A 20,027-nucleotide genomic window follows, 5' to 3' on the forward strand; every position below is an offset into this window, starting at 1 on the left:
GTTAACATGATGTTAGAGTAACATCTGTTATTAGTGGTTAGGCTGGTTAAAATGTTGAGTTGGTTGATTTAACATGATGTTAGAGTTGGTTAACATGATGTTAGAGTTGGTTAGAGTTGGTTAACATGATGTTAGAGTTGGTTAGAGTTGGTTAGCATGATGTTAGAGTTGGTTAGAGCTGGTTATGATGTTAGAGTTGTTAGAGTTTTAACATGATGTTAGAGTTGATGTTAGAGCTGGTTATGTTTAGAGCTGGTTAGCATGATGTTAGAGTTGGTTAACATGATGTTAGAGTTGGTTAGCATGATGTTAGAGCTGGTTAGCATGATGTTAGAGTTGAATAGAGTTGGTTAGCATGACGTTAGAGTTGGTTAACATTGGTTAACATGATGTTGAGTTAGATGTTAGAGCTGGTTAACATGTTTAGAGTTAGTGTGATGTTAGATGTTAGAGCTGGTTATAGATGTTGGTTAACATGATGTTAGAGTTGGTTAACATGATGTTAGAGCTGGTTAGCATGATGTTAGAGTTGAATTAGATGATGTTAGAGTTGGTTAGCATGATGTTAGAGTTGGTTAGCGTGATGTTAGAGTTGAATAGAGTTGGTTAACATGATGTTAGAGTTGGTTAGCATGATGTTAGAGCTGGTTAGCATGATGTTAGAGTTGGTTAGCATGTTAGAGTTAGTTAGAGCTGGTTAGATGTTAGAGTTGAATAGAGTTGGTTAACATGATGTTAGAGTTGAATAGAGTTGGTTAACATGATGTTAGAGCTGGTTAGCAGGATGTTAGAGCTGGTTAGCATGATGTTAGAGTTGGTTAGAGTTGGTTAACATGATGTTAGAGTTGAATAGAGTTGGTTAACATGATGTTAGAGTTGAATAGAGTTGGTTAACATGATGTTAGAGCTGGTTAGCGTGATGTTATAGTTGAATAGAGTTGGTTAACATGATGTTAGAGTTGAATAGAGTTGGTTAACATGATGTTAGAGTTGAATAGAGTTGGTTAACATGATGTTAGAGTTGGTTAGTATGATGTTAGAGCTGGTTAGCATGATGCTAGAGCTGGTTAGTATGATGTTAATGTAGGTTAGAGTTGGTTAGCATAATGTTAGAGCTGGTTAGCATGATGTTAGCGCTGGTTAGAGTTGGTTAGCATGATGTTAGAGTTGGTTAGCGTGATGTTAGAGCTGGTTAGCATAATGTTAGAGTTAGTTAGAGCTTGTTAACATGATGTTAGAGCTGGTTAACATCATGTTAGAGTTGGTTAGAGTTGGTTAACATGATGTTAGAGTTGGTTAGAGTTGGTTAGCATGATGTTAGAGTTGGTTAGTATGATGTTAGAGCTGGTTAACATGATGTTAGAGCTGGTTAGCATAATGTTAGAGCTGGTTAGTATGATGTTAGAGTTGGTTAGAGCTGGTTAACATGATGTCAGAGTTGGTTAACATGATGTTAGAGTTGGTTAGAGTTGGTTAGCATGATGTTAGAGTTGGTTAACATGATGCTAGAGTTGGTTAGCGTGATGTTAGAGTTGAATAGAGTTGGTTAGCATGATGTTAGAGCTGGTTAGCATGATGTTAGAGCTGGTTAACATGATGTTAGAGTTAGTTAGAGCTTGTTAACATGATGTCAGAGTTGGTTAGAGCTGGTTAACATGATGTTAGAGTTGGTTAGCCTGATGTTAGAGTTGGTTAACATGATGTTAGAGCTGGTTAGCATAATGTTAGAGCTGGTTAGTATGATGTTAGAGTTGGTTAGAGCTGGTTAACATGATGTCAGAGTTGGTTAACATGATGTTAGAGTTGGTTAGAGCTGGTTAACATGATGTTAGAGTTGGTTAGAGCTGGTTAACATGATGTTAGAGTTGGTTAGAGTTGGTTAACATGATGTTAGAGTTGGTTAGAGTTGGTTAACATGATGTCAGAGTTGGTTAACATGATGTTAGAGTTGGTTAGAGCTGGTTAACATGATGTTAGAGTTGGTTAGAGCTGGTTAACATGATGTTAGAGTTGGTTAGAGCTGGTTAACATGATGTTAGAGTTGGTTAACATGATGTTAGAGTTGGTTAGAGCTGGTTAACATGATGTTAGAGTTGGTTAGAGTTGGTTAGCATGATGTTAGAGTTGGTTAGTATGATGTTAGAGCTGGTTAACATGATGTTAGAGCTGGTTAGCATAATGTTAGAGCTGGTTAGTATGATGTTAGATGTTGGTTAGAGCTGGTTAACATGATGTCAGATGTCAGAGTGGTTAACATGATGTTAGAGTTGGTTAGCATGATGTTAGAGTTGGTTAACATGATGCTAGAGTTGGTTAGCGTGATGTTAGAGTTGAATAGAGTTGGTTAGCATGATGTTAGAGCTGGTTAGCATGATGTTAGAGCTGGTTAACATGATGTTAGAGTTAGTTAGAGCTTGTTAACATGATGTCAGAGTTGGTTTAGAGAGAGTTGGTTAACATGATGTTAGAGTTGGTTAACATGATGTTAGAGTTGGTTAACATGATGTTAGAGCTGGTTAGCATAATGTTAGAGCTGGTTAGTAGGATGTTAGAGTTGGTTAGAGCTGGTTAACATGATGTCAGAGTTGGTTAACATGATGTTAGAGTTGGTTAGAGCTGGTTAACATGATGTTAGAGTTGGTTAGAGCTGGTTAACATGATGTTAGAGTTGGTTAGAGTTGGTTAACATGATGTTAGAGTTGGTTAACATGATGCTGGTTAAACATGATGTTAGAGTTGGTTAACATGATGTTAGAGTTGGTTAGAGCTGGTTAACATGATGTTAGAGTTGGTTAACATGATGTTAGAGTTGGTGGTTAAATGATGTTAGAGCTGGTTAGAGTTGGTTAGCATGATGTTAGAGCTGGTTAGTAGTTAGATGTTAGAGTTGGTTAGAGCTGGTTAACATGATGTTAGAGTTGGTTAACATGATGTTAGAGTTAACATGATGTTAGAGCTGGTTAACATGATGTTTGGTTAACATGATTAGTTAGATGATGTTAGAGCTGGTTAACATGATGTAACATGAACATGATGTCAGAGTTGGTTAGAGCTGGTTAACATGATGTTAGAGCTGGTTAGCATGATGTTAGAGCTGGTTAACATGATGTTAGAGTTGGTTAGAGCTGGTTAACATGATGTTAGAGCTGGTTAGCATGATGTTAGAGTTGGTTAACATGATGTTAGAGTTAGTTAGAGCTTGTTAACATGATGTCAGAGTTGGTTAGAGCTGGTTAACATGATGTTAGAGCTTGTTAACATGATGTCAGAGTTAGTTAGAGCTGGTTAACATGATGTTAGAGCTGGTTAGCAAGATGTTAGAGCTGGTTAGTATGATGTTAGTGTTGGTCAGTGTTGGTTAGTATGATGTTAGCGTTGGTTAGCATGATGTTAGCGCTGGTTAGAGTTGGTTAGCATGATGTTAGAGTTGGTTAGCGTGATGATAGAGCTGGTTAGCATAATATTAGAGTTAGTTAGAGCTGGTTAACATGATGTTAGAGTTGGTTAGCCATGATGTTAGAGTTGGTTAGAGTTGGTTAGCATGATGTTAGAGTTGGTTAGCATGATGTTAGTGTTGGTTAGAGCTGGTTAACATGATGTTAGAGTTGGTTAACATGATGTTAGAGTTGGTTAACATGATGTTAGTGTTGGTTAGAGCTGGTTAACATGATGTTAGAGTTGGTTAACATGATGTTAGAGTTGGTTAGAGTTGGTTAACATGATGTTAGAGTTGGTTAACATGATGTTAGAGTTGAATAGAGTTGGTTAACATGATGTTAGAGTTGGTTAGAGTTGGTTAACATGATGTTAGAGCTGGTTAGAGTTGGTTAGCATGATGTTAGAGTTGGTTAACATGATGTTAGAGTTGGTTAACATGATGTTAGAGTTGGTTAACATGATGTTAGAGTTGGTTAGAGTTGGTTAACATGATGTTAGAGTTGGTTAGAGTTGGTTAGCATGATGTTAGAGTTGGTTAACATGATGTTAGAGTTGGTTAACATGATGTTAGAGTTGGTTAGAGTTGGTTAACATGATGTTAGAGTTGGTTAGCATGATGTTAGAGTTGGTTAGGTTAAACATGATGTTAGAGTTGAGTTAGTTAGCATGATGTTAGAGTTGGTTAACATGATGTTAGAGTTGGTTAACATGATGTTAGAGTTGGTTAGAGTTGGTTAGCATGATGTTAGAGTTGGTTAACATGATGTTAGAGTTGGTTAACATGATGTTAGAGTTGGTTAGAGTTGGTTAACATGATGTTAGAGCTGGTTAGCATGATGTTAGAGTTGGTTAACATGATGCTAGAGTTGGTTAGCATGATGTTAGAGTTGGTTAGCCACGATGTTAGAGTTGGGGATGGTGATGATGCAGTAAGTTTGTCTCCTGGCCTCTGTGTCAGCACCACAGGCTGAGTTCTGTGATGAGGTACTATTAGACCCCAGGAAGACTAGCGGTTGCCAAGGTGCCAGCTAATGTGGTTCCAAATAAAGAATAAAGGAAGCTATCCTCCAGCAGCAGAAACCCAGTCCACTAGTCCCTCTCAGTGGGTGTCTCTGCCTTAACATCCCCAGGCTTGTGCATGACTCTAACCCAGGCAGGAGAACTCTAACCCAGGCACCCTGAGGCAGGCAGGTGTCGGTCAGCAGAAAGCCCTAGTGATGGCTGCAGCATCAACAGTCCTCTACTCTAAATGTGTGTATGCTGCTTTTTCTGTTCCCCAACAGCGAACACAGCTAACAGGCCTACTGTAGATCACAGTTCCACCCAGCACTACTGTAGTGTATAGTCAAGTACAACATCTGCTTCAGACAACTAGAAGTTCACAACTGATGAACTGAAACTCTATGGAGGAACTATAGACTAGTGGTCGTTTCTACCATATTTCATATACCAGTCATTTACTTTAAAATCAGTGAAGGGAAGTGAACAAGCGCACACTTTGGGAGGAAGTAGATCATTGGGCTGTAGGAAGGGTCTGCAGTGTGTCTGATCAAAGAGCAGTCCCATCTGGCTATGACGGTGTGAGGCTGCTCTGATTGGTTGTGTTGTGACTGAGTGCTGATGTCATGATGTGTCTGTTTTCTAGAGTGGCTTTACTCCGCTGCACATTGCTGCTCACTACGGCAACATCAACGTGGCAACGCTCCTCCTCAACCGCGGCGCCGCCGTGGACTTCAAGGCCAGGGTAAGACTCCTCTAAAACAAGGCCAGGGTAAGACTCCTCTAAAACAAGGCCAGGGTAAGACTCCTCTAAAACTAGGCCAGGGTAAGACTCCTCTAAAACAAGACCAGGGTAAGACTCCTCTAAAACAAGGCCAGGGTAAGACTCCTCTAAAACAAGACCAGGGTAAGACTCCTCTAAAACAAGGCCAGGGTAAGACTCCTCTAAAACAAGGCCAGGGTAAGACTCCTCTAAAACAAGGCCAGGGTAAGACTCCTCTAAAACAAGGCCAGGGTAAGACTCCTCTAAAACAAGGCCAGGGTAAGACTCCTAAGACTAAAACAAGACTAAAACAAGACCAGGGTAAGACTCCTCTAAAACAAGACCAGTAAGACTAGGTAAGACTCCTCTAAAACAAGGCCAAAACAAGACCAGGGTAAGACTCCTCTAAAACAAGACCAGGGTAAGACCAGGGGGTAAGACTCCTCTAAAACAAGGCCAGGGTAAGACTCCTCTAAAACAAGGCCAGGGTAAGACTCAAAACAAGACCAGGGTAAGACTCCTCTAAAACAAGGCCAGGGTAAGACTCCTCTAAAACAAGACCAGGGTAAGACTCCTCTAAAACAAGACCAGGGTAAGACTCCTCTAAAACAAGACCAGTATAGGTAGGGTAAGACTCCTCTAAAACAAGGCCAGTATAGGTAAGACTCCTCTAAAACTAGGCCAGGGTAAGACTCCAGGGTAAGACTCTAAAACAAGACCAGGGTAAGACTCCTCTAAAACAAGACCAGGGTAAGACTCCTCTAAAACAAGGCCAGGGTAAGACTCCTCTAAAACAAGACCAGGGTAAGACTCCTCTAAAACAAGACTCCTCTAAAACAAGACCAGGGTAAGACTCCTCAAACAAGGCCAGGGTAAGACTCCTCTAAAACAAGACCAGTATAGGTAAAACAAGACCAGGACTCCTCTAAAACAAGGCCAGGGTAAGACTCCAAGACCAGGGTAAGACTCTAAAACAAGACCAGGGTAAGACTCCTCTAAAACAAGACCAGGGTAAGACTCCTCTAAAACAAGACCAGGGTAAGACTCCTCTAAAACAAGACCAGGGTAAGACTCCTCTAAAACAAGACCAGGGTAAGACTCCTCTAAAACAAGGCCAGGGTAAGACTCCTCTAAAACAAGACCAGGGACTCCTAAGACTCCTCTAAAACAAGACCAGGGTAAGACTCCTCTAAAACAAGACCAGGGTAAGACTCCTCTAAAACAAGACCAGTAAGACTCCTAAAACAAGGTAAGACTCCTCTAAAACAAGACCAGGGTAAGACTCCTCTAAAACAAGACCAGGGTAAGACTCCTCTAAAACAAGACCAGGGTAAGACTCCTCTAAAACAAGGCCAGGGTAAGACTCCTCTAAAACAAGACCAGTATAGGTAAGACTCCTCTAAAACAAGGCCAGGGTAAGACTCCTCTAAAACAAGGCCAGGGTAAGACTCCTCTAAAACAAGACCAGGGTAAGACTCCTCTAAAACAAGGCCAGGGTAAGACTCCTCTAAAACAAGACCAGGGTAAGACTCCTCTAAAACAAGACCAGGGTAAGACTCCTCTAAAACAAGACCAGGGTAAGACTCCTCTAAAACAAGACCAGTATAGGTAAGACTCCTCTAAAACAAGACCAGGGTAAGACTCCTCTAAAACAAGGCCAGGGTAAGACTCCTCTAAAACAAGGCCAGGGTAAGACTCCTCTAAAACAAGGCCAGGGTAAGACTCCTCTAAAACAAGGCCAGGGTAAGACTCCTCTAAAACAAGGCCAGGGTAAGACTCCTCTAAAACAAGGCCAGGGTAAGACTCCTCTAAAACAAGACCAGTATAGGTAAGACTCCTCTAAAACAAGGCCAGGGTAAGACTCCTCTAAAACAAGACCAGGGTAAGACTCCTCTAAAACAAGACCAGGGTAAGACTCCTCTAAAACAAGACCAGGGTAAGACTCCTCTAAAACAAGACCAGGGTAAGACTCCTCTAAAACAAGGCCAGGGTAAGACTCCTCTAAAACAAGACCAGGGTAAGACTCCTCTAAAACAAGACCAGGGTAAGACTCCTCTAAAACAAGACCAGTATAGGTAAGACTCCAAGGCCAGGGTAAGACTAAAACAAGGCCAGGGTAAGACTCCTCTAAAACAAGGCCAGGGTAAGACTCCTCTAAAACAAGGCCAGGGTAAGACTCCTCTAAAACAAGACCAGGGTAAGACTCCTCTAAAACTAGGCCAGGGTAAGACTCCTCTAAAACAAGACCAGGGTAAGACTCCTCTAAAACAAGACCAGGGTAAGACTCCTCTAAAACAAGACCAGGGTAAGACTCCTCTAAAACAAGACCAGGGACTAAGACTCCTCTAAAACAAGACCAGGGTAAGACTCCTCTAAAACAAGGCCAGGGTAAGACTCCTCTAAAACAAGACCAGGGTAAGACTCCTCTAAAACAAGGCCAGGGTAAGACTCCTCTAAAACAAGACCAGTAAGGTAAGACTCCTCTAAAACAAGACCAGGGTAAGAGGTAAGACTCCTCTAAAACAAGACCAGGGTAAGACTCCTCTAAAACAAGACCAGGGTAAGACTCTCTAAAAAACAAGGCCAGGGTAAGACTCCTCTAAAACAAGACCAGGGTAAGACTCCTCTAAAACAAGACCAGGGTAAGACTCAAGACCAGGGTCTAAAAACAAGGCCAGGGTAAGACTCCTCTAAAACAAGACTCCTCTAAAACAAGGCCAGGGTAAGACTCCTCTAAAACAAGGCCAGGGTAAGACTCCTCTAAAACAAGACCAGGGTAAGACTCCTCTAAAACAAGACCAGTATAGGTAAGACTCCTCTAAAACTAGGCCAGGGTAAGACTCCTCTAAAACTAGGCCAGGGTAAGACTCCTCTAAAACAAGACCAGGGTAAGACTCCTCTAAAACAAGACCAGGGTAAGACTCCTCTAAAACAAGGCCAGGGTAAGACTCCTCTAAAACAAGACCAGGGTAAGACTCCTCTAAAACTAGGCCAGGGTAAGACTCCTCTAAAACTAGGCCAGGGTAAGACTCCTCTAAAACAAGACCAGTATAGGTAAGACTCCTCTAAAACAAGGCCAGGGTAAGACTCCTCTAAAACAAGGCCAGGGTAAGACTCCTCTAAAACAAGACCAGGGTAAGACTCCTCTAAAACAAGGCCAGGGTAAGACTCCTCTAAAACAAGACCAGGGTAAGACTCCTCTAAAACAAGACCAGGGTAAGACTCCTCTAAAACAAGACCAGGGTAAGACTCCTCTAAAACAAGACCAGTATAGGTACGACTCCTCTAAAACAAGACCAGTATAGGTAAGACTCCTCTAAAACAAGGCCAGTATAGGTAAGACTCCTCTAAAACAAGGCCAGGGTAAGACTCCTCTAAAACAAGGCCAGGGTAAGACTCCTCTAAAACTAGGCCAGGGTAAGACTCCTCTAAAACTAGGCCAGGGTAAGACTCCTCTAAAACAAGACCAGTATAGGTAAGACTCCTCTAAAACAAGGCCAGGGTAAGACTCCTCTAAAACAAGACCAGGGTAAGACTAAAACAAGACCAGGGTAAGACTCCTCTAAAACAAGACCAGGGTAAGACTCCTCTAAAACAAGACCAGGGTAAGACTCCTCTAAAACAAGGCCAGGGTAAGACTCCTCTAAAACTAGGCCAGGGTAAGACTCCTCTAAAACAAGACCAGGGTAAGACTCCTCTAAAACAAGACCAGGGTAAGACTCCTCTAAAACAAGGCCAGGGTAAGACTCCTCTAAAACAAGACCAGGGTAAGACTCCTCTAAAACAAGGCCAGGGTAAGACTCCTCTAAAACAAGACCAGGGTAAGACTCCTCTAAAACAAGACCAGGGTAAGACTCCTCTAAAACAAGACCAGGGTAAGACTCCTCTAAAACAAGACCAGTATAGGTACGACTCCTCTAAAACAAGACCAGTATAGGTAAGACTCCTCTAAAACAAGGCCAGTATAGGTAAGACTCCTCTAAAACTACTCTAAAACAAGGCCAGGGTAAGACTCCTCTAAAACAAGGCCAGGGTAAGACTCCTCTAAAACAAGGCCAGGGTAAGACTCCTCTAAAACAAGACCAGTATAGGTAAGACTCCTCTAAAACAAGACCAGTATAGGTAAGACTCCTCTAAAACAAGGCCAGGGTAAGACTCCTCTAAAACAAGGCCAGGGTAAGACTCCTCTAAAACAAGACCAGGGTAAGACTCCTCTAAAACAAGACCAGGGTAAAACAAGACCAGGGTAAGACTCCTCTAAAACAAGACCAGGGTAAGACTCCTCTAAAACAAGACCAGGGTAAGACTCCTCTAAAACAAGACCAGTATAGGTACGACTCCTCTAAAACAAGACCAGTATAGGTAAGACTCCTCTAAAACAAGGCCAGGGTAAGACTCCTCTAAAACAAGACCAGTATAGGAAAGACTCCTCTAAAACAAGACCAGGGTAAGAGTCCTCTAAAACAAGACCAGTATAGGTAAGACTCCTCTAAAACAAGGCCAGGGTACGACTCCTCTAAAACAAGACCAGTATAGGTAAGACTCCTCTAAAACAAGACCAGGGTAAGACTCCTCTAAAACAAGACCAGTATAGGTAAGACTCCTCCAAAACAAGGCCAGGGTAAGACTCCTCTAAAACAAGACCAGTATAGGTAAGACTCCTCTAAAACAAGACCAGTATAGGTAAGACTCCTCTAAAACAAGACCAGGGTAAGAGTCCTCTAAAACAAGACCAGTATAGGTAAGAGTCCTCTAAAACAAGGCCAGGGTAAGACTCCTCTAAAACAAGACCAGTATAGGTAAGAGTCCTCTAAAACAAGGCCAGGGTAAGACTCCTCTAAAACAAGACCAGTATAGGTAAGAGTCCTCTAAAACAAGACCAGGGTAAGACTCCTCTAAAACAAGACCAGGGTAAGAGTCCTCTAAAACAAGGCCAGTATAGGTAAGACTCCTCTAAAACAAGGCCAGGGTAAGACTCCTCTAAAACAAGACCAGTATAGGTAAGACTCCTCTAAAACAAGACCAGGGTAAAACCCATCAGGCCTGTTTCCATCCAGCCCAGGTCTAGAATGTGCTTTGGGACCTGAATGTGCAGGGTAGTACCTAATAGTCCCTGCAGATATCATTCTACAGCTGCTGGAGTCAGTCTGCACTCACCCTGCCAAGGTCCTTACACATGGACACACCCTGCCAAGGCTCTCAGTCGGTCATATCCCTGCACTATGAAATATGAGCCTATAGATGCTTATAGATGCACATCATGCATTTACTCTGTCATAGCACATGATTTGAGCTGGTTTGAGCTGATATATGAATACCATTAGCTGTCACTAGAGGGAGGTGTTCTTCAGCCCAGTACCACAGACTACCTCAGACCTGACTGTCCTGCAGACACAGTTCACTAACCCCAGTACCACAGACTACCTCAGACCTGACTGTCCTGCAGACACAGTTCACTAACCCCAGTACCACAGACTACCTCAGACCTGACTGTCCTGCAGACACAGTTCACTAACCCCAGTACCACAGACTACCTCAGACCTGACTGTCCTGCAGACACAGTTCACTAACCCCAGTACCACAGACTACCTCAGACCTGACTGTCCTGCTGACACAGTTCACTAACCCCAGTACCACAGACTACCTCAGACCTGACTGTCCTGCAGACACAGTTCACTAACCCCAGTACCACAGACTACCTCAGACCTGACTGTCCTGCAGACACAGTTCACTAACCCCAGTACCACAGACTACCTCAGACCTGACTGTCCTGCAGACACAGTTCACTAACCCCAGTACCACAGACTACCTCAGACCTGACTGTCCTGCAGACACAGTTCACTAACCCCAGTACCACAGACTACCTCAGACCTGACTGTCCTGCAGACACAACTGACAGTGATACTGTACTTTAGGTTGTGTTAAGGGTATCTTCATAGGGTGTAGCTGTTTACAATACACTCAGAACATACCACTGATAACCTGCTGTTAGTGTCATTCAAAGTGCTGTATGTGTGGGTATTGTCTTAATGTCTAATCTGATGGAAATAATGACTATACTGTATGTGTGGGTATTATCTTAATGTTTAATCTGATGGAAATAATGACTATACTGTATGTGTGGGTATTGTCTTAATGTCTAATCTGATGGAAATAATGACTATACTGTATGTGTGGGTATTGTCTTAATGTCTAATCTGATGGAAATAATGACTATACTGTATGTGTGGGTATTGTCTTAATGTTTAATCTGATGGAAATATTGACTATACTGTATGTGTGGGTATTGTCTTAATGTTTAATCTGATGGAAATAATGACTATACTGTATGTGTGGGTATTGTCTTAATGTTTAATCTGATGGAAATAATGACTATACTGTATGTGTGGGTATTATCTTAATGTTTAATCTGATGGAAATAATGACTATACTGTATGTGTGGGTATTATCTTAATGTCTAATCTGATGGAAATAATGACTATACTGCATGTGTGGGTATTATCTTAATGTTTAATCTGATGGAAATAATGACTGTACTGTATTTATGACTTGATGTTGTGTCTCCCCTTCTCAGAATGACATCACACCGCTGCACGTGGCTTCTAAGAGAGGGAATGGCAACATGGTGAAAGTTCTGCTGGAGAGGGGAGGCACGATAGACGCCAGGACTAAGGTTAGATATACACTGTACTACATTATACAACGGGTGGGTCTAATCCTGAATGCTGATTGGTTAAATCAGCATTCCAGCCGGCGTCTATTCCACAAGTTACCACCGGTTAAATCTATGACGTTAAAATGCCTATTTACTCTGTTCCATCTGACTGCACAATCCACTGTCTCATCAGCCCAGCCAGGCAATTTATAAGCTTTATCTCCACTATAAAAAGCATCTAGACATTATCTCACATTTCTTTTAGACTAACATTTAGTTTTAACAGCGGAGATTTGTATAAACCTTGCTGTCTGTCACTCCGACATTTTGAACATTGTTTCTATATTCATATTAGATCTCCAGCTGTCCCATAGTAATGTGTCGGGAGTCGGGACGAGACAGACAGGCAGGCAGCGTTTCTCAGACAGTCCAAACCATGAATCAGCTTGTATCATCATGAATCAGCTTGTATACCTTTTATGGATATATACAAAGAAATGTCCATTGAAAAAAAGTTTAAATAAACTAAAGGAAGTGCAGATAGTTTGTAGTCTTCCAGCTTCAGTTTGAAGTGATTGTGTTAGCTGTGTTGTTGGCTAGCTCCTCTGAACAACGAGTGAGCAGTCCTGACGAGTGACCACATTTCCTACGCCTGGCAAAATCGTACCTCATTAGCTCATTGTTATGGATGTATCCAAATAAATGTCACTAGAAAACGACTTAAGCAAATGAAAATGCGGCTACTTTGCTGTTATTCTGGCTGTACTTTTTGACGTGATGGTAATTTAGCCGTAGTTGGCTAGCTAGCAAGCAAGGGATAAGGACATTGCCAGCCAGAATGGCAATGGAACATTCATCACTTTAGAAGTGTCTTTGTGTTTCCAAGTCACTAAATCTTCATCAGCGCCAATTGAGAATGCACTGCCTGTATGGCCGTACAACGCTCAGTCGGACCTCATAGAACTTTCCACGATGTAGTTGCACTGAGTACAACGCTCAGTCGGACCTCATAGAACTTTCCACGATGTAGTTGCACTGAGTACAACGCTCAGTCGGACCTCATAGAACCTTCCACGATGTAGTTGCACTGAGTACAACGCTCAGTCGGACCTCATAGAACTTTCCACGATGTAGTTGCACTGAGTACAACGCTCAGTCGGACCTCATAGAACTTTCCACGATGTAGTTGCACTGAGTACAACGCTCAGTCGGACCTCATAGAACCTTCCACGATGTAGTTGCACTGAGTACAACGCTCAGTCGGACCTCATAGAACTTTCCACGATGTAGTTGCACTGAGTACAACGCTCAGTCGGACCTCATAGAACTTTCCACGATGTAGTTGCACTGAGTACAACGCTCAGTCGGACCTCATAGAACTTTCCACGATGTAGTTGCACTGAGTACAACGCTCAGTCGGACCTCATAGAACTTTCCACGATGTAGTGACGCAACGTGAAACCTGTGAATTCTTAACATCTATGTTTCTGTTTGGGTGTACAGTGCTGATACCACTTTCTCTAACCCCAGATCAACCATTCATACCACTAACCCTACTGCCATACAACATTCTTAACATCGATGTTTCTGTTTGGGTGTATATTATGACATAAAGCCCTGTAGCTGCTCTTCTCTAGTATTGTCTCAGTCCCAGATGTAACAGGGTTGTTTTGACAATAGAAAGAGCAATACTACTGTAAATGATTCATGTTTATTGTCCTACAGGAGGACTGGACCATGGTCAGATTCATGTTTATTGTCCTACAGGAGGACTGGTCCGTGGTCAGATTCATGTTTATTGTCCTACTGGAGGACTGGTCCGTGGTCAGATTCATGTTTATTTTCCTACTGGAGGACTGGTCCGTGGTCAGATTCATGTTTATTGTCCTACTGGAGGACTGGTCTGTGGTCAGATTCATGTTTATTGTCCTACAGGAAGTCAATCTAGCTCACACACAACATACACAAAACATCTAGAAAGCCCAGCAGGAAAGAACCAATAGTCAGAGATCCAGTAAGTAACCTGTGTAATGCCCTACTTCCCCTTAACCTCTGACCCCAGGACGGTCTGACCCCTCTCCACTGTGGCGCCAGGAGCGGACATGAACAGGTTCTAGAGATGCTGCTAGACAGAGGAGCTCCCATCCTGTCCAAAACTAAGGTGCAGTAACTATGACAATGTCTTTCTCTCTCTGTCCCTGTCCCCCCTCTAAACTGTCTGTCTGTCCCCCTCCAGAACGGTCTGTCTCCCCTCCACATGGCCACCCAGGGGGACCATCTGAACTGTGTTCAGCTCCTGCTACACCACGAGGTTCCTGTTGATGACGTCACCAACGACTATCTGACGGCCCTGCATGTCGCCGCCCACTGCGGACACTACAAGGTCGCCAAGGTCATTGTGGACAAGAAGGCCAATCCCAACGCTAAAGCACTGGTAAGCATCAGTCACACTGTGTATTCAAGTCGCTGTTAGATGTTAGCTTAGCTTAAGCTTAGCATTATTTTAGTAATAAGTTAGCATTAACTTTAGCAGTAGCTACTCTTCCTGGGATCCACACTAAATTGGAAACACAGAACAGTGACATGGGAACAGTAACATCACTTCCTGTTGTATATCATTCTGCCTCATCCAGTCCACAGCCTCTGAGGCTAACAGTAAAGTGTGTTGGCTGGCTGCAGGGTTAGGGCTAGGGTTTATGGCATCAGGCAGCCACTAGTATACTGGCATGGTGTTTAGTCATTGGAACAGAATGACTGAAGTTTAGAGAGAAAAAGGAAGAAGTAAAGAGGGAACTGAAGAAGTAACACACGGTGCCAACCCTCAAAGCAGCCAGAGGCCAGTTACTGTAACTCCACATGTTTATCTGGTTAGTATCTGGTTAGCTGTGTGTTTACCAGGCTGGTTAGCTGTGTGTTTACCAGGCTGGTTAGCTGTGTGTTTACCAGGCTGGTTAGCTGTGTGTTTACCAGGCTGGTTAGCTGTGTGTTTACCAGGCTGGTTAGCTGTGTGTTAACCAGGCTGGTTAGTTGTGTGTTAACCAGGCTGGTTAGCTGTGTGTTTACCAGGCTGGTTAGCTGTGTGTTAACCAGGCTGGTTAGCTGTGTGTTAACCAGGCTGGTTAGTTGTGTGTTAACCAGCCAGGACATCTGTAGAGTTGTGCTGTGTGTTAACCAGCCAGGACATCTGTAGAGTTGTGTTGTGTGTTAACCAGCCAGGACATCTGTAGAGTTGTGTGTTGTGTGTTAACCAGCCAGGACATCTATAGAGTTGTGTTGTGTGTTAACCAGGCAGGACATCTATAGAGTTGTGTTGTGTGTTAACCAGCCAGGACATCTATAGAGTTGTGCTGTGTGTTAACCAGCCAGGACATCTATAGAGTTGTGTTGTGTGTTAACCAGCCAGGACATCTGTAGAGTTGTGTTGTGTGTTAACCAGCCAGGACATCTATAGAGTTGTGCTGTGTGTTAACCAGCCAGGACATCTATAGAGTTGTGTTGTGTGTTAACCAGCCAGGACATCTATAAAGTTGTGCTGTGTGTTAACCAGCCAGGACATCTATAAAGTTGTGTGTTAACCAGCCAGGACATCTATAAAGTTGTGTTGTGTGTTAACCAGCCAGGACATCTATAGAGTTGTGTTGTGTGTTAACCAGCCAGGACATCTGTAGAGTTGTGTTGTGTGTTAACCAGCCAGGACATCTATAGAGTTGTGTTGTGTGTTAACCAGCCAGGACATCTATAGAGTTGTGTATCTATAGTTGTGTTGTGTGTTAACCAGCCAGGACATCTATAGAGTTGTGTTGTGTGTTAACCAGCCAGGACATCTATAGAGTTGTGTTGTGTGTTAACCAGCCAGGACATCTATAGAGTTGTGTTGTGTGTTAACCAGCCAGGACATCTATAGAGTTGTGTTGTGTGTTAACCAGCCAGGACATCTATAGAGTTGTGTTGTGTGTTAACCAGCCAGGACATCTATAGAGTTGTGTTGTGTGTTAACCAGCCAGGACATCTATAGAGTTGTGTTGTGTGTTAACCAGCCAGGACATCTATAGAGTTGTGTTGTGTGTTAACCAGCCAGGACATCTATAGAGTTGTGTTGTGTGTTAACCAGCCAGGACATCTATAGAGTTGTGTTGTGTGTTAACCAGCCAGGACATCTATAGAGTTGTGTTGTGTGTTAACCAGCCAGGACATCTATAGAGTTGTGCTGTGTGTTAACCAGCCAGGACATCTATAGAGTTGTGTTGTGTGTTAACCAGCCAGGACATCTATAAAGTTGTGTTGTGTGTTAACCAGCCAGGACATCTATAAAGTTGTGTTGTGTGTTAACCAGCCAGGACATCTATAGAGTTGTGCTGTGTGTTAACCAGCCAGGACATCTATAAAGTTGTGTTGTGTGTTAACCAGCCAGGACATCTATAAAGTTGTGTGTTAACCAGCCAGGACATCTATAGAGTTGTGCTGTGTGTTAACCAGCCAGGACATCTATAGAGTTGTGTTGTGTGTTAACCAGCCAGGACATCTATAAAGTTGTGTTGTGTGTTAACCAGCCAGGACATCTATAGAGTTGTGCTGTGTGTTAACCAGCCAGGACATCTATAGAGTTGTGTTGTGTGTTAACCAGCCAGGACATCTATAGAGTTGTGCTGTGTGTTAACCAGCCAGGACATCTATAGAGTTGTGCTGTGTGTTAACCAGCCAGGACATCTATAGAGTTGTGTTGTGTGTTAACCAGCCAGGACATCTATAAAGTTGTGTTGTGTGTTAACCAGCCAGGACATCTATAGAGTTGTGCTGTGTGTTAACCAGCCAGGACATCTATAGAGTTGTGCTGTGTGTTAACCAGCCAGGATATCTATAGAGTTGTGTTGTGTGTTAACCAGCCAGGACATCTATAGAGTTGTGTTGTGTGTTAACCAGCCAGGATATCTATAAAGTTGTGTTGTGTGTTAACCAGCCAGGATATCTATAGAGTTGTGTTGTGTGTTAACCAGCCAGGACATCTATAGAGTTGTGTGTTAACCAGCCAGGACATCTATAGAGTTGTGTTGTGTGTTAACCAGCCAGGACATCTGTAGAGTTGTGTTGTGTGTTAACCAGGCAGGACATCTATAGAGTTGTGCTGTGTGTTAACCAGCCAGGACATCTATAGAGTTGTGTTGTGTGTTAACCAGCCAGGACATCTATAGAGTTGTGTTGTGTGTTAACCAGCCAGGACATCTATAGAGTTGTGTTGTGTGTTAACCAGCCAGGACATCTATAAAGTTGTGTTGTGTGTTAACCAGCCAGGACATCTATAAAGTTGTGTTGTGTGTTAACCAGCCAGGACATCTATAAAGTTGTGTTGTGTTTTAACCAGCCAGGACATCTATAAAGTTGTGTTGTGTGTTAACCAGCCAGGACATCTATAAAGTTGTGTGTTAACCAGCCAGGACATCTATAGAGTTGTGCTGTGTGTTAACCAGCCAGGACATCTATAGAGTTGTGTTGTGTGTTAACCAGCCAGGACATCTATAAAGTTGTGTTGTGTGTTAACCAGCCAGGACATCTATAGAGTTGTGCTGTGTGTTAACCAGCCAGGACATCTATAGAGTTGTGTTGTGTGTTAACCAGCCAGGACATCTATAGAGTTGTGCTGTGTGTTAACCAGCCAGGACATCTATAGAGTTGTGCTGTGTGTTAACCAGCCAGGACATCTATAGAGTTGTGTTGTGTGTTAACCAGCCAGGACATCTATAAAGTTGTGTTGTGTGTTAACCAGCCAGGACATCTATAGAGTTGTGCTGTGTGTTAACCAGCCAGGACATCTATAGAGTTGTGTTGTGTGTTAACCAGCCAGGACATCTATAGAGTTGTGCTGTGTGTTAACCAGCCAGGACATCTATAGAGTTGTGTTGTGTGTTAACCAGCCAGGACATCTATAGAGTTGTGTTGTGTGTTAACCTGCCAGGATATCTATAAAGTTGTGTTGTGTGTTAACCAGCCAGGACATCTATAGAGTTGTGCTGTGTGTTAACCAGCCAGGATATCTATAAAGTTGTGTTGTGTGTTAACCAGCCAGGACATCTATAGAGTTGTGTTGTGTGTTAACCAGCCAGGACATCTATAGAGTTGTGTTGTGTGTTAACCAGCCAGGACATCTATAAAGTTGTGCTGTGTGTTAACCAGCCAGGACATCTATAGAGTTGTGTTGTGTGTTAACCAGCCAGGACATCTATAGAGTTGTGTTGTGTGTTAACCAGCCAGGACATCTATAGAGTTGTGTTGTGTGTTAACCAGCCAGGACATCTATAAAGTTGTGCTGTGTGTTAACCAGCCAGGACATCTATAGAGTTGTGTTGTGTGTTAACCAGCCAGGATATCTATAAAGTTGTGTTGTGTGTTAACCAGCCAGGACATCTATAGAGTTGTGTTGTGTGTTAACCAGCCAGGACATCTATAGAGTTGTGTTGTGTGTTAACCAGCCAGGATATCTATAAAGTTGTGTTGTGTGTTTTTCTTTTAGAATGGTTTCACTCCGCTCCACATCGCCTGCAAGAAGAACAGAATCAAAGTGATGGAACTGCTGCTGAAACACGGAGCGTCTATACAGGCAGTGACCGAGGTAGGAACTGAAACACGGAGCGTCTATACAGGCAGTGACCGAGGTAGGAACTGAAACACGGAGCGTCCATACAGGCAGTGACTGAGATAGGAACTGAAACACGGAGCGTCTATACAGGCAGTGACCGAGGTAGGAACTGAAACACGGAGCGTCTATACAGGCAGTGACCGAGGTAGGATCTGAAACACGGAGCATCTATACAGGCAGTGACCGAGGTAGGAGCTGAAACACGGAGCATCTATACAGGCAGTGACTGAGGTAGGAACTGAAACACGGAGCGTCCATACAGGCAGTGACTGAGGTAGGAGCTGAAACACGGAGCATCTATACAGGCAGTGACTGAGGTAGGAACTGAAACACGGAGCGTCCATACAGGCAGTGACTGAGGTAGGAGCTGAAACACGGAGCGTCCATACAGGCAGTGACCGAGGTAGGAACTGAAACACGGAGCGTCTATACAGGCAGTGACTGAGGTAGGAACTGAAACACGGAGCGTCCATACAGGCAGTGACTGAGGTAGGAACTGAAACACGGAGCATCTATACAGGCAGTGACCGAGGTAGGAACTGAAACACGGAGCGTCTATACAGGCAGTGACTGAGGTAGGAATGAAACACGGAGCGTCCATACAGGCAGTGACCGAGGTAGGAACTGACACGGAGCGTCCATACAGGCAGTGACCGAGGTAGGAACTGAAACACGGAGCGTCTATACAGGCAGTGACCGAGGTAGGAGCTGAAACACGGAGCGTCTATACAGGCAGTGACTGAGGTAGGAGCTGAAACACGGAGCATCTATACAGGCAGTGACCGAGGTAGGAACTGAAACACGGAGCATCTATACAGGCAGTGACCGAGGTAGGAACTTACACGGAGCGTCTATACAGGCAGTGACCGAGGTAGGAACTGACACACGGAGCGTCTATACAGGCAGTGACTGAGGTAGGAGCTGAAACACGGAGCATCTATACAGGCAGTGACTGAGGTAGGAACTGAAACACGGAGCGTCTATACAGGCAGTGACCGAGGTAGGAACTGAAACACGGAGCATCTATACAGGCAGTGACCGAGGTAGGAACTTACACGGAGCATCTATACAGGCAGTGACCGAGGTAGGAACTGAAACACGGAGCGTCTATACAGGCAGTGACCGAGGTAGGATCTGAAACACGGAGCGTCCATACAGGCAGTGACCGAGGTAGGAACTGAAACACGGAGCATCTATACAGGCAGTGACCGAGGTAGGAACTGAAACACGGAGCGTCTATACAGAGTCTCTTGTTCCTAGAATAACTCTGTGTCTCTGTTACAGTCGGGTCTCTTGTTCCTAGCCTAACTCTGTGTCTCTGTTACAGTCGGGTCTCTTGTTCCTAGCCTAACTCTGTGTCTCTGTTCCAGTCGGGTCTCTTGTTCCTAGAATAACTCTGTGTCTCTGTTCCAGTCGGGTCTCTTGTTCCTAGCCTAACTCTGTGTCTCTGTTCCAGCTGAGTCTCTTGTTCCTAGCCTAACTCTGTGTCTCTGTTACAGTCGGGTCTCTTGTTCCTAGCCTAACTCTGTGTCTCTGTTACA

General features: G+C 43.5%; 1 protein-coding gene across 1 annotated transcript in view; it reads left to right on the forward strand.

The window, feature by feature from the left end:
* Positions 1–20,027, forward strand: part of ank3b (ankyrin 3b) — a 236,231-nt gene that overhangs the window by 65,538 nt on the left and 150,666 nt on the right. The window contains 5 exon segments of the mRNA XM_065022916.1: positions 5,084–5,182; positions 11,775–11,873; positions 13,918–14,016; positions 14,092–14,289; positions 18,361–18,459. Of these exon segments, the coding sequence (XP_064878988.1) occupies positions 5,084–5,182; positions 11,775–11,873; positions 13,918–14,016; positions 14,092–14,289; positions 18,361–18,459 (594 nt within the window).

This window comes from Oncorhynchus nerka, linkage group LG10 (assembly GCF_034236695.1).
Source record: "Oncorhynchus nerka isolate Pitt River linkage group LG10, Oner_Uvic_2.0, whole genome shotgun sequence".
NCBI lineage: Eukaryota > Metazoa > Chordata > Actinopteri > Salmoniformes > Salmonidae > Oncorhynchus > Oncorhynchus nerka.